Here is a 13,915-nt window from a genome sequence, read left to right as displayed (position 1 = left end):
AGTTCCCAACCTTCCTTATGCCATGGACCAATACCATGAAGCAGAGGTTCCTTGGAATCCAGGTTAGCCAGGGAGTGAAGCCTATGCAGACTCTATTTCAATGTACATGCGATTCATATATAAAACTGAGCTCACTGCACAGAGCACCGAGTGGAACAAGGTCAAAATATATCACAGAATGAAGTGTAACAGCTCCAGAGAATTAGAATCAGGTTTGATATCACCAGCATATGTTGTAAATAATAGAGAAAAACATGAATTAAAGTAAATATATATACTAAATAGTTAAATTAGTTAAAAGCAGAAATGAAAAAAAGTATTGAGGTAGTGTTCACGGGTTCAATGTCCATTTAGAAATTGGATGTCAGAGGGGAAGAAGCTGTTCCTGAATCACTGAGTGTGTGTCTTCAGGCTCCTGTACCTCCTCCCTGATTGTAGCAATGAGAACAAGGTATGACCTGGGTGACAGGGGTCCTTAATGATGGATGCTGCCTTTTTGAGGCGTCGCTCCTTGAAGATGTCCTGGACACTATGGAAGCTAGTGCCCATGATGGAGCTGACTGAGTTTACAACTCTCTGCAGCTTATTCCAGTTCTGTGTGGTTGCCTTCCCCATCATATCAGACAGTTATGCAGCAGGCTGGAATACTCTTCATGGTACATCCAAAGAAATTTCTGAATGCTTTTGGTGACATACCAAATCTCCTCATACTCCTAAAGAAATATAGCCACCGTCTCGCCTTCTTTGTAGCCGCATCAATATGTTGGGTCCAAGATAGATCCGTAGAGATATTAACAACCAGGGACTTGAAATTGCGGGCTCTCTCCACTTCTGATCCCTCTATGAGGATTGGTTGGTGTTCCTTCATCTTACCCTGCCTGCAGTCCGCCATCAGTTCTTTGGTCTTACTGACATTGAGTGCCGGGTTGCCGCCACTCAACTAGCTGATCTATCTCGCTCCTCAATGCCCTCTTGTGCCATCCGAGACTCTGCCAATAATAGCTGTATTGTTAGCAAGTTTGAAAACCGTAGAGTGCGAGGTAGATTACAAGATCCGGAGTCCATCTGGATCTTTCATTGTGTGCCATAGGCAGTCATGGTCTTGACCATGATTGTTCTTGGCAAATGTATTCTACAGAAGTGGTTTGCCATTGTCATCTAATGGGCAGTGTCTTTACAAGATGAGTGGCTCCTGCCTACCTACTGCCTGACGCGCAGCTGACATGTGGGGACGATTAGGCCCTCCATCTCTGGTGGTGTTCAAGGCTTCCTTCATCGTGTCAGTAGCTTCCTCTCAGTTTTCACTACTGTCAGTCACACAACTTCCGGGTGGAGACTCAGGAATACCGTCACACTCAGATGTAGGAGGGTTCCTACAATTTTGTTTGACCAGTCAGAGTTGTTGGCCCTGAGCTTAACCCCTGACCCTGGAGGACAAGTGGACTATTCTTAGTCTGGCCTCTAACCTTTGACCTGTTTGGCATGGTGACCCGACCAAGAGCCAAGATAGTTCTCTGGGTCATTGAGGCATGCAAGCCTTCAAACCAAGACAAGGTTGTGGTCCTCTTGGAGGGATGACCCCATCCCTGATCTTCAGAGACTGTCTGCCTGGCGTTGGTGGTCGCATACCCAGGACTTGTGATTTGCACCAGCTGCACATACGACCATCCACCACCTGCTTCCGTGGCTTCACATGAACCATGGGGAGGTGCTGTACCCTGCCAAGGGGAGCCTGCAGCCTTAGAAGGTAGAGACGTATCTCCACCCCACCACGGGAATCATGTACTAGTCTTGTGACAGTGAGGTAAGAGTTGTCCTTGAGCCTGGAGGTATCTGCTTAAGGTCCTTGAGTACAAAGTTTAAAGATCTTAAAGATAAAATTATTTGTCACATGTACATCAAAACATACAGTGAAATGTGTAGATTGTGTTGAGGATGTGTCGGGGGCAGCTCTCAAGTTAATAAACCTAACTCTTACGTCTTTGACTGTGGGTGGAAGCCAGAGAAAACCCACGCGGTCCACTCTGCTGCTGTACAAGTCTTGGTACGTCGTGTTGCACCATTGGGTAGACCTCACTTGGAGTACTGTGTACAGTACTGTGCAGAAATCCTAGACACTTATGTGTATAGGCAACCGTTAGTCTCGTGAGACCTTGGTTTTGCGCCTTGGAAGGTTTCCAGGGCGCAGGCCTGGGCAAGGTTGTATGGAAGACCGGCATGCTGCAAGTCTCCCCAGTCCACGCCACCGATGTTGTCCAAGGGAAGGGCATTAGGACCCATACAGCTTGGCACCAGTGTCGTCGCAGAGCAATGTGAAGTTAAGTGCCTTGCTCAAGGACACAACACGCTGCCTCAGCCAAGGCTCGAACTAGCGACCTTCGAATCACTAGACGAATGCCTTAACCACTTGGCCACACACCAACACAGCATATATGTATGTCTGTGTGTATATATCTACAGAGCCTAAGACTTTTACACAGTACTGTAGTAATTGTGTGTATTGCACTGTACTGCTTGTGAAAAAAAAATACAAGATTCGTGATGTGTGAGTGATGATAAACCTGATTCTGATATGAGTCTCTATTGTGGACTGAGAGTGGGAAAGGGGACAGGGAAAGGGGAATCATGGTTGGGAAAAGGGGAAGGGAGAGGGGAAGGAGCGGGGAGCACCAGAGAGTCATTCTGTAATGACCAATTAACCAATTGTTTGGAATCAAATGACCTTGACTGGTGTTTCAGGGCTGGGGTTGGCAGTGGTTCAGACACACCCCTACCCCCCACCACCTCTGACACTCCTCTGTCACCTGTCTCCCACCCTACCCGCTGCGCTCCTTCCTCGCCATTCCCAACATTCTTTGCTCCCGCCAGATTTACAAACTGGCCTTCGCTCCACGTTGACCAACGCAGTTCTGTGTAAAAGTTTTAGGCACCCTAGCTATGTATATGACTTTTGCACAGGACTGTGCTTGATATTTCTACCCTGGGAGATGATCTACCCTATCTCTGGATGTAAGAAATAGGGCTCACCCCTACTGACATCAATGGATCTGGGCTTGAGAGGGTAAACAGCTTTAAATTCCTTGGCATCCTCATCACCGAGGACCTCACGTGGTCTGTACAGACCAGCTGTGTGGTGAAAAAGAACAACAGCGCCTCTTTCAGCTCAGATGGTTGAAAAAGTTTGGTATGGGCCCCCAATCCTAAGAACTTTCTATAGGGACACAATTGAGAGCATCCTGACTGGCTGCATCATTGCCTGGTATGGGAACTGTACCTCCCTTAATCACAGGACTCTACAGAGAGTGGTGCGGACAGCCCAGCACATCTGTAGTTGTGAACTTCCCACCATTTAAGACATTTACAAGGACAGGTGTGAAAAAGGGCCCGTAGGATCATTGGGGACCCGAGTCACCCCAACCACAAACTGTTCCAGCTGCTACCATCTGGGAAACGGTACCGCAGCATAAAAGCCAGGGCCAACGGGCTCCGGGACAGCTTCTTCCAGCAGGCCATCAGACTGATGAACTCACGCTGATATGAGTGTACTCTATATTACATTGACCAATTCTTATAAATTACTATGATTGCACATTGCACATTTAGACAGAGACGTAACATAAAGATTTTTACTCCTCGTGTATGTGAAGTATGTAAGAAATAAAGTCAATTCAGTTCATTTCACTGCCTCTCATAAATATACTGTTCTCAGTCATGGGGGTGACACAGTATCGTAGCGGCTAGTACAATCGCTTTACAGCACCGCTGATCACCAGTTGCTCCGTTCCATTCCTACCGGTGCCTGTCAGGAGTCTGTACATTCTCTGTGGGTTTCCTCCTGGTGCCCTGGTTTCCTCCCACATTCCGAAGGCTTATGGGTTAGTGTTAATGAGTTGTGAGATGCTGAACTGGTATTGGAAGTATGCAGGCTGCCCCCAACACATCCTCACCGGTTTGATTTGACACCATTACTGCAGTTCACTTTAACTTTTGACGTGCATCTGACAATTAAAACCAATCTTTATCTTTAAGCAGGCATCCTAGGTGTAGCTGTACATTGCAATGTCAATGGAACTGACGTTTAGATTGGGGGGGGAGCTGGGTTGTGGCCTGTATCAAGAACAAGTTCCTCCTCCTCTCTGCGCCCTTCACTATGGTAACGCCCAAAGCGTAGTTGGTGTTGAACATATCGGCAAGGTGTCCAACGCCTTTGCTTCTCACTGTCATTGCTCAGATACGGAGCTGACCCTGAAGAAAGAGGGATTACTCCCGGAGGGACCTGCCCTGGAGGCTCTCCTCTGCGGGGAGACGGTGGAGAAAAAGGCCGAGGCGAAGGACGAGGAGAGCATCAGTGAATGCCAGGTGGGTCATGCGGAGTTATTGGGCTGTGCGAGACGGGCATTTGCCATGGCGATCCTGGAGTCAGTGGGGACCTTCGACTGACCAGTTGCAAAATGGAGCTTCCAAACTGTTTGAAGAGAAGGGAGCTCTTTGTGAGTGACAGAACAAACAAGCCAGGCAGCGTCCACGGAGGGGAATAAGTGGTTGATGTTTCAGGCCAAGACTGGATGATGTGATGGAAAATCTGAAATAAAAATAGAAAATACTTAGCGGGTCAGGCAGCATCTGTGGGAAGAAAAGGAGTTGGTGTCCCATGAAGGTTTTCGACTCAAAACATTGCATCTGCTGCCCTATGAGGTTGGCTGGCCAGACAATCAGTGGAATGAGTTTGGATGTGTAGCCCATGAGGATTGACTACATTTGGTAACCAATGGAGGGAGGGGATTTCCCTCCCCCCAGGCAAATTTCAGCTCAAGTTGAGGCCTTGTGATGATTGACGTAACTGTCAACCAATGGCAGTATACAGAAGGCTGGAAGTGCTGGAGTACCACAGCAGGTCAGGCAACATCATTGGAGGGAAATTGACAGTCGATGTGTTATGCTGAGGCCGGAGTAGAAAGAAAATGGGGAAAAAGCCATTATAAAAAGATAGGGAGACGCAGTGGAGAAGGACTGGCAGGTAATAGGTGGATCCAGTTGAGGGGGGGTGATAGGCAGGTGATGAGTACGTGAATAATATCAGAAACTGGGAGGACTTTGTGAGGATTGACAAACCAGCTGACCAATGGCAAGAGGTGGAAGGGAGGGCAAATGGTCTTATGAGGATTGACATGTCTAGTGACTAATGGTAGTGATGCAGTGGGGGGGGGATGCTTGTCATGATTGACATGTTGCACTGCCAATGACCGAATGGCAGTGGGAGGTCATGTGATGAGACCTCCAGCCATAAGTGGAGCCTGACGTTGTTTTCCAATTTCAATTGTTCTCCCGCAGAGAATCTTGGCGAGTGACTTCCCTCATGAGATCGAGGTGGATGATCTGGAGGAGGACGCGCCGAAGAGGAAAAGTAAAACCAAAGGGCGAGTGAGTGTTTTCCATTGATCTGTAGTTCACCATAGGCCTGCCTGATAACCAGTGTTGGGTGAAGGTGAAAGGGCTGGGGACTCACCCTCTCCCTCCTGTCACAAGGCCCATGCTGGGAACGGGGTCTGAAGGGGCCGAGTTGGGAAGCCTTGCAGTACTGTGTGCAAGGTTCAATGTCCAAGGTACATCTCTTTTCAAAGTACGTGTGCAGTATACAACCCTGAGATTTGTCTTCTCCAGACAGTCACAAAACAAAGAAAAAACATGAAACCTGTTCATAGAAAAACATCAGACACTCCATCACTCAAAAATCTAACAAGTCGTGCAAACAGCAAAAAAAACATAACCCTCCCATGCATCAAACCCCTCCCATTTAAAAAAGAAACTGCGCAAGCAGCAACAAGAACATCAAACCCCGCCCCCATGCGAAAAAAACCTAACATATTGCACAAATGGAAACCAGAAAGAATGGGCGAAAGCATAGAATAAAAACATAAAACTGAAAGAGTCCAATTTGAACTGCAGCCCAATCCATAAATCGTAGATACAGACCTTTGGTAACATCCTCCAGAAACATCGTGGGAGGGAGAAACCATCTCGACGCAGAGGTCTTTCCTCGGGAGCAGCGGGTGAGAGATCCGTCACAGACAGACACCTTCTCTGGCAGCAGCAAGCGAGATACAGAAAGGCAGCATTGACATTGTGGGCCAAATGGCCCTTTTCGCAGTCACGGAGTTACGCAGTACAGACACATGCCTTTCAGTCCATTGAATCTGGATGATAATGTGGTTAACTGGATCAGCAAATTTGCGGATTACACTAAGATTGGAGGTGTAGTGGACAGCGAGGAAGGCTATCATGGCTTGCGGCCGATACTGGACCAGTAGGAGAAATGGCAGGTGGAATTTAATGCAGACAAGTGTGAGGTGTTACACTTAGGTAGGAACAGGCAGGGTAGGTCTCACACAGTGAGTGGTAGGGCACTGAGGAGTGAGGTAGAACAGAGGGATCAGGGAATATAGGTCCCTAATTCATTGAAAGTAGCGTCGCAGTTTGTCAGGGTTGTAAATAAAGCTTTTGGCACATTGACTTTCATAGATTGAAGTATTGAGTACAGGAGATGGGATGTTACGTTGAAGTTGTATAAGACGTTGGTGAGGCCTAACTTGGAGTATCGTGTGCAGTTTTGGTCCCTACAGGAAAGATGTAAAGAAGGTTAAAAGAGTCCAGAGAAAACTTACAAGGATGTTGCCGGGTCTGGAGGACCTGAGTTATTAGGAAAGCTTGAATAGGGTTGGACTGTATTCCTTAGAACGTAGAAGATTGAGAGAAGGTTTGATAGAGGTTTACAAAATTATGAGGGGTATAGATAAGGTCAATGAAAGTGGGCTTTTTCCACTGAGTTTGGGTGGAGCTACAATTGGAGGTCATGGGTTAAGGATAAAAGGTGAAAATTTTAAGGGGAACGTGAGGGGAAATTTCTTCACTCAAAGGGCGGTGAGAGTGTGGAACAAACTGCCAGCAGAAGTGGTGAATGCAGGTTTGATTTCAACATTGAAGAGAAGTTTGGATAGGTACATGGATGGTAGGGGTATGGAGGGCTATGGTCTTGATGCAAGTCAATAGGAGTGGGCGGTTTAAATGGTTCAGCACAGATTAGATGGGCCAAAGGGCTTGTTTCTGAGCTGTATTTTTCTATGATTCTATGACTCTACTGGCCTGTGTTTGGCCTGTATCCTTCTGCACCTTTCCTATCTATGTGTCTCTCAAGTATCTTTGAAATGTAATTTTACCCATCTCTATCACCTCCTCTGGTAGCTCATTCCAGGGACACACCACCCTCTGTGTGAAGAAATTACCCCTCAGGGTCCTATAAAATACTTAGCCCTCACACCTTCAACTCAATTACAACAAGAGTCACCTGAAGGGAACATGTTTGTGAAGCTCTGAAAGAACTTGGGACATGGGGGTGCCTAGTGGCCACTTTATTAGATACATTTCTTACACTTGATCATTGATGCAAATATCTAGTCAGCCAATCGTGGCAGTAGCTCACTGCATAAAAGCAAGCAGACACGGTCAAAAGGTTCAGTTGTTGTTCAGACCAAACATCAGAATGGGGAGAAATGTGATCCAAGTGACTTTGACCGTGAAATGATTGTTGGTGCCAGACGGGATGGTTTGAGTATTTCAGAAACAGCTGTTAAATGGCAGCAGTACATTCCAATACATAATAAAAATATAGTAAGTATATATACTGTGTGTGTATTTAAAATGTTAAATAGTGCAAAAAGAGAAAAGAGATAGTGAAGTAGTCTTCAGGAGTCCAATGTCCGTTCAGAAATTGGATGGCAGAGGGGAAGAAGTTGTTCCTGAATTGTTGAGTGTGAGCCTTCAGGCTCCTGTATCTCCTCCCTGATGGTAGCAATGAGAAGGGAGCATGCCCTGGGTGATGGGGGACCTTTGTGATGGATACTGCCTATCTGAGGTGTCGTTCCTTGAAGATGTCCTGGATACTATGGAGGCTAGTTCCCCTGCTGGAGCTGTCTGAGTTCACCATTTTCCGTAGCTTATCTTGATCCTGTGCAGTAGCTGTCTGCCCCCGCCATACCAGATGGTGATACAGCCAGTCGGAATGCTCTCCATGGTACACCTGCAGAAATTTGTATTTGGCTTTGGTGTTATACCAAATTTCCTCAAACTCCTAATGAAATATAGCCGCTGTCATACCTCCTTTGTACCTTCACCGATATGTTGGGTCTGGGTTAGATCCTCAGAGATATGGAGACCCCGGAACTTGAAGTTGCTCGCTCTCCCCACTTCTGATCCCTCGTTGAGGACTGGTGTGTGTTTCCTTGACCTACCCTTTCTGAAGTCCACAATCAGTTCTTTGGTCTTACTGACACCTCTCAACCAGCTGATCTGTCTTGCTCCTGTATGCCCTCTTGTCACCATCTGAAATTGTGCCAACGATAGTTGTCTCATCAGCAAATTTATAGAGGGTGAAGTCCCTTCAGGGACCCAAAATATTAACTGTTCATTTCCCTCCACAGATGCTACCTGACCTGCTGAGACCTCCAGTAGTCTGTGTGTGTCTTCAGCATCTGCAGTCTCTTGTGTTCTGATGAAGGTGGGGTGGGGGGAATGTGTTACAGAGTAACTGCGCCCAATGCACACAGAGTCCATCTATTCTCCCTGTGTTAAATGCCCTGTCCATTTCCCAAATCCCTGCAAACCTCTACCTATACACACAAAATGCTGGAGGAACTCAGCAGGTCGGACAGCATGTGTGAAAATTTCATGTTGACATTTCAGACTGAGACATTTCTTTAGGACTGGAGAGGAAGGGGGAAGATGCCAGAATAAAAAAGGTGGGGGGAGGGGAAGGAGGCTAGCTGGAAGGTGATAGGTGAAGCCAGATGGTGGGAAAGGTAAAGGGCTGGAGAGGAAGGAATCTGATAGGAGAGGAGAGTGGACCAGAGGAGAAAGGGAAGGAGGAGGGGACTTAGGGAGGTGATAGGCAGGTGAAGAGGTAAGAGGCCAGAGTGGGGAATAGAAGGAGAGGGGAGAGAGGAGGAATTTATTTTAACTGGAAGGAGAAGTAGATATCCATGCCATCAGGTCGGATGCTGCCCAGACAGAATGTATGATGTTGCTCCTCCACCCTGAGGGTGGCTACTTCTTGGCACAAGAGGAGGCCGTAGACCAATTTGTCAGAATGGGAATTGGAATTAAAGTGTTTGACCACTGGGAGGTTCCATTTTTGGTGGGTGGAGCGGAGGTGCTCAGGAGAGCAGTCCCCGATTTCCAGTGGGTCTCACCAACGTTGAGGAAGCTTCATCGGGAGCACTGGACCCCAGTAGGTTCGCAGGTGAAGTGTTGCCTCACCTGGAAGGACTGTTGGGGGCCCTGAACAGAGGTGAGGGAGGAGGTGAAGGGGCAAGTGTGGCCCTTAAGCCTCTCGCAGGAAAAGTCCCTGCCAATATTTTCCTGAAACAGTTCTTTGTTGCGTTCCTTCCAAGCAGCATAGAACGGCTCACATACCCCCAGAAACAGTTCTCACCTCTGGTGGATCTTGGTGTTTTTTTGCGATCCAGAGGATCGGAGGTTAAAAAAAGAACCATAAAACTCGTTGCTTCTGGCTGATTTGTTGTGAATGGAGAAGAAGAGCCAAGGACAAAAAAAGTCATGGTTGTCTTCTCCGACCAGGAAGATAACATTCTGGTGATAACACTTGCTTACTTACTGCCTGTTACACCGCTGGTGTTTAGGACAACAATGAAGGTCCTCCATCTCTGGTGGTGTTCAGGGCTTCCTTCATCGTGTCAGTAGATTCCTCTCGGTTTTCACTACTGTCGGTCATGTAAGTCCCGAGTGGAGACTCAGGAATACTCTCACACTCAGATGTGGACGGATTCTTCATTGCTGTTTCCATAACAATTTTGTTTGACTAGTCAGAGTTGTTAGTTCTGAGCTGAACCCGTGAACCTGGAGGACTAGTGGACCACTCCTAGTCTGACTTCTACCCTTTGACCCGACCAAGAGCCAAAGCATAAAGTCCTGACCCCAGACAACATGGCTTGCCAGGTCATTGAGGCACGTAAGCCTCCAAACCCGACGACAAGGCTGTGGTCGTCTTGGAGGTCCTGTGGTAAGAATTAACCTGTAAAATAGCCAGATTAAAGTGGCATGACTCCTGCTACAGGAAAATAAACAAGCTAAGAAGCTTCTAGAAAAAAAATGCAGAAGCAGCCATGTGGCAATTACTGGAAAATTCACTGAACAATTACAATTACAAAAATATATAGATGATTATATAAAAATAAAAGCCAGCATGAGAAAGCTAAACTACAAGAAAAATAATTTTTTTACACCTTCATACATCACCTCTTATCCCCAACGAGATTCAACATACATTTACTATGAAAGTGTGTAAGGAGTATACAGCCCTGAGATTCATCTTCCCCACAGGGAGGGAGGGAACGTCGACTCAGACCATGAGAGGCCTGTGCTGGGCATTTTCATGCCTTACAAGGTGCAGATTGGAAGTGTGTGGGGCACCACTCCTCGCACAGACACTAGAGCAATGTGTGACTAAGTGCCTTGCTCAAGGGCACAAACACGCTGCCACAGTTGAGGCTCGAACTAGCGACCTTCAGATCACTAGACGAACGCCTTAACCACTTGGCCATGTGCCCCACAGACTGCCACAAAACAAAGAAACACCATGGAACCAACCTTTCATGGAAAATTATCATACACTCAATGTTGGAAGGACAAACCAAGGTAGAACATACAGGGGTAATGGTGAGGCACTGAGGAGTGCAGTGGAACAGAGGGATCTGGAAATACAGATACAAAATTCCCTAAAAGTGGCGTCACAGGTAGATAAGGTCGTAAAGAGAGCTTTCGGCACATTGGCCTTTATTAATCAAAGTGTTGAGTATAAGAGCTGGAATGTTATGATGAGGTTGTATAAGGCATTGGTGAGGCCGAATCTGGAGTATTGTCTTCAGTTTTGGTCACCAAGTTGCAGGAAGGATATAAATAAGGTTGAAAGAGTGCAGAGAAGGTTTACAAGGATATTGCCAGGACTTGAGAAACTCAGTTACAGAGAAAGGTTGAATAGGTTAGGACTTTATTCCCTGGAGCGTAGAAGAATGAGGGGAGATTTGATAGAGGTATATAAAATTATGATGGGTATAGATAGAGTGAATGCAAGCAGGCTTTTTCCACTGAGGCAAGGGGAGAAAAAAACCAGAGGACATGGGTAAAGGGTGAGGGGGGAAAAGTTTAAAGGGAACATTAGGAGGGGCTTCTTCACACAGAGAGTGGTGGGAGTATGGAATGAGCTGCCAGACGAGGTGGTAAATGTGGGTTCTTTTTTAACATTTAAGAATAAATTGGACAGATACATGGATGGGAGGTGTATGGAGGGATATGGTCCGTGTGCAGGTCAGTGGGACTAGGCAGAAAATGGTTCGGCACAGCCAAGGGCCAAAAGGCCTGTTTCTGTGCTGTAGTTTCTATGGTATGGTTCTATGGTTCAAAAAAAGAACAAACGACATAAAAACTAGGACCATTACTCAAAAAATAACACACACCAAGTCCTGGAACTCAGCAGGTCAGGCAGCATCAATGGTGAGGAATAAACAGTCGGCATTTTGGGCCGAGTCTCTTCATCGGGACTGGAGAGGCAGGGGGCAGACACCAGAATAAGAAGGTGGAGGGAGGGGGAGGGGTACAAGCTGTCGGGTGATAGGTGAGACCAGGTGAGGGGGAAGTAGGTGGGTGGGGGAGTGGGGATGAAGTAAGAAGGTGGGAGGTGATAAGTGGAAGAGGTAAAGGGCTGAAGAAGAAGTATTCTGAGAGGAGAGTGGACCTTGGAAGATGAGGAGAGGGGAACCAGAGGGAGGTGAAGGGGAGGATATTAGCCAGAATCATGTTAAAACAAAACTTTTCTGAGGGCCTGACTGGCCTACTGCTGTTCCTAATTTAACAGTTTGGTCTTTTTGACGATTGCCTTATTGTCCTTGAGCCACTGGAAACAGTTCTGCCTGATTCACTCTCTCCCAGCCCCCTTCAGTGACAGTGGGTTCTGTGATTTGGTTCAGCATGGCCCCCTCTTCCCCCCACCTGCCCCCACTCCAGGGGAGTCTGTGCCCACCGTAACTCCTCCATTCTTCCTTCCAGACCTGTGGAATCGGAGGCATGAGGAAAAGGCAAGAACCGACTTCGCTGGAGGACCGGGACAAGCCATACGTTTGCGACAGTAAGTAGGTTTCTTCATTGGAGGGCAGGGGAAGTCACGCAGGCAATAGATGTGATCACAGGGTAAGTGCCCTTACTTAGGAGGTTGGGCTTGGCACCGAATGCTCTAACAAAAGTGGGGGCAGCAAGGTAGCGTAGCTGCCAGTACAGCGCTTTACTGACCCAGCAACCTGGGTCCAACTCCTGTCTCGACAAGGAGTTTGTATGTCCTCCATGTGACTGCGTTGGTTTGCCCCGCGCGCTCCGGTGTCCTCCCATGTGTACCGCTTTGTAGGTTAGTTGGTCACATTGGTGCAATTGTGTGGTGCAGACTCACTGAGCTGGAAGGGACAATTACTGTGATGTATCTCTAAATGAAGTCCGTATGGCCATAAGATATAGGAGCAGAATTTTACCATTTGCCCATCGAGTCTGCTCCACCATTTCATCATGACTGATCCATTTCCCTCTCAGCCCCAGTCTCCTGCCTTCTCCCCGTATCCCTTCGTGCCCCGACTAATCAAGAATCTGTCAACCTCGGCCTTAAATACACACAGAGACTTGGTCTCCACAGCCGCCTGTGGCAACAAATTCCACAGATTCACCACCCTCCTCATCTCCATTCTAAATGGATGTTGCTCCATTCTGAGGCTGTGTCCTCTGATCCTAGACTCCGTCGCTGTAAGAAACATCCTCTCCTCATCCACTCCTTCGAGGCCTTCCACCATTCAAGAGGTTTCAATGAGATCACCCCTCATTCTTCTGAATTCCAATGAGTACAGGCCCAGAGTCCTCAAACTCTCCTCAAATGTTAAGCCTTTCAATCCTGGAATCATTTTCGTGAAGCTCCTTTGAACCCTCAACAATGTCAGCACAATGTACTGTCGAAGGTGTTCTGGTTGGTTGCATCACAGTCTGATCATCTGAAAGAGCAAGAACATTGAACACACAATAGTACAGGTCCTTCAACCCACTATGTTGTGTTGACTGTATAGCCTACTCCAAGATCAATCTAACCCTTCCTTCCACACAGCCCTCCATTTTTCTGTCATCCATGTGCCTGTCTAAGAGTCTCTTAAAAGTCCCTGTAGACAATAGTGGACTTAACCCAATACATCACAGGCACATCCCTCCCCACCATCAGTACTTTTTTATTTATTCATTTGTGGGATGTGGGCATCGCCAGCTGAGCCAGCATTTATTGCCCATCCCTCATTGCCCTTGAGAAGACGGTGATGAGCTGCCTTCCTGAACCGCTGCAATCCCTGAGGTGTAGATACACCCACAGTGCTGTTAGGGTGGGAATTCCATGATTTTGACCCAGCGACAATGAAGGAACGGCGATATATTTCCATGTCACGATAGTGAGTGACTTGGAGGGAGATTTCCAAGTGGTGGTGTTCCCAGGTATCTGCTGCTCTTGTCCTTCTAGATGGTAGTGGTCATAGGTCTGGAAGGTGCTGCCTTAGGAACTTCAGTGTGTTATTGCAGTGCATCTTGTAGATAGTACACTCTGCTGCAACTGTTTGTCGATGGTGGAGGGATTGGATGCTTGTGGAAGGGGTACCAATCAAATGGGCTGCCTTGTACTGGATGATGTCAAGCTTCTTGAGTGTTGATGGAGCTGCACTCGTCCTGGCGAGTGGCAAGTATTCCATTACACTCCTGACCTGAGCCTTGTAGATGGTGGACAGGCTTTGGGGAGTCTGGAGGTGGTTACACGCTGCAGGATTCCTAGCCTTTG

The 13,915-nt window shown here is 47.3% G+C and overlaps 1 protein-coding gene across 1 annotated transcript in view; it reads left to right on the top strand.

The window, feature by feature from the left end:
* Window positions 1-13,915, top strand: part of dpf1 (double PHD fingers 1) — a 119,917-nt gene that overhangs the window by 48,813 nt on the left and 57,189 nt on the right. Inside the window, 3 exon segments of the mRNA XM_072274501.1 lie at window positions 4,232-4,359; window positions 5,332-5,421; window positions 12,115-12,193. Of these exon segments, the coding sequence (XP_072130602.1) occupies window positions 4,232-4,359; window positions 5,332-5,421; window positions 12,115-12,193 (297 nt within the window).

The sequence above is a fragment of the Mobula birostris genome, chromosome 12 (genome assembly GCF_030028105.1).
Source record: "Mobula birostris isolate sMobBir1 chromosome 12, sMobBir1.hap1, whole genome shotgun sequence".
Taxonomy (NCBI): Eukaryota; Metazoa; Chordata; class Chondrichthyes; order Myliobatiformes; family Myliobatidae; genus Mobula; species Mobula birostris.
The sequence above is the reverse complement of the archived record's forward strand: the minus strand, read 5'-3'. Positions and strand labels throughout refer to the sequence as shown.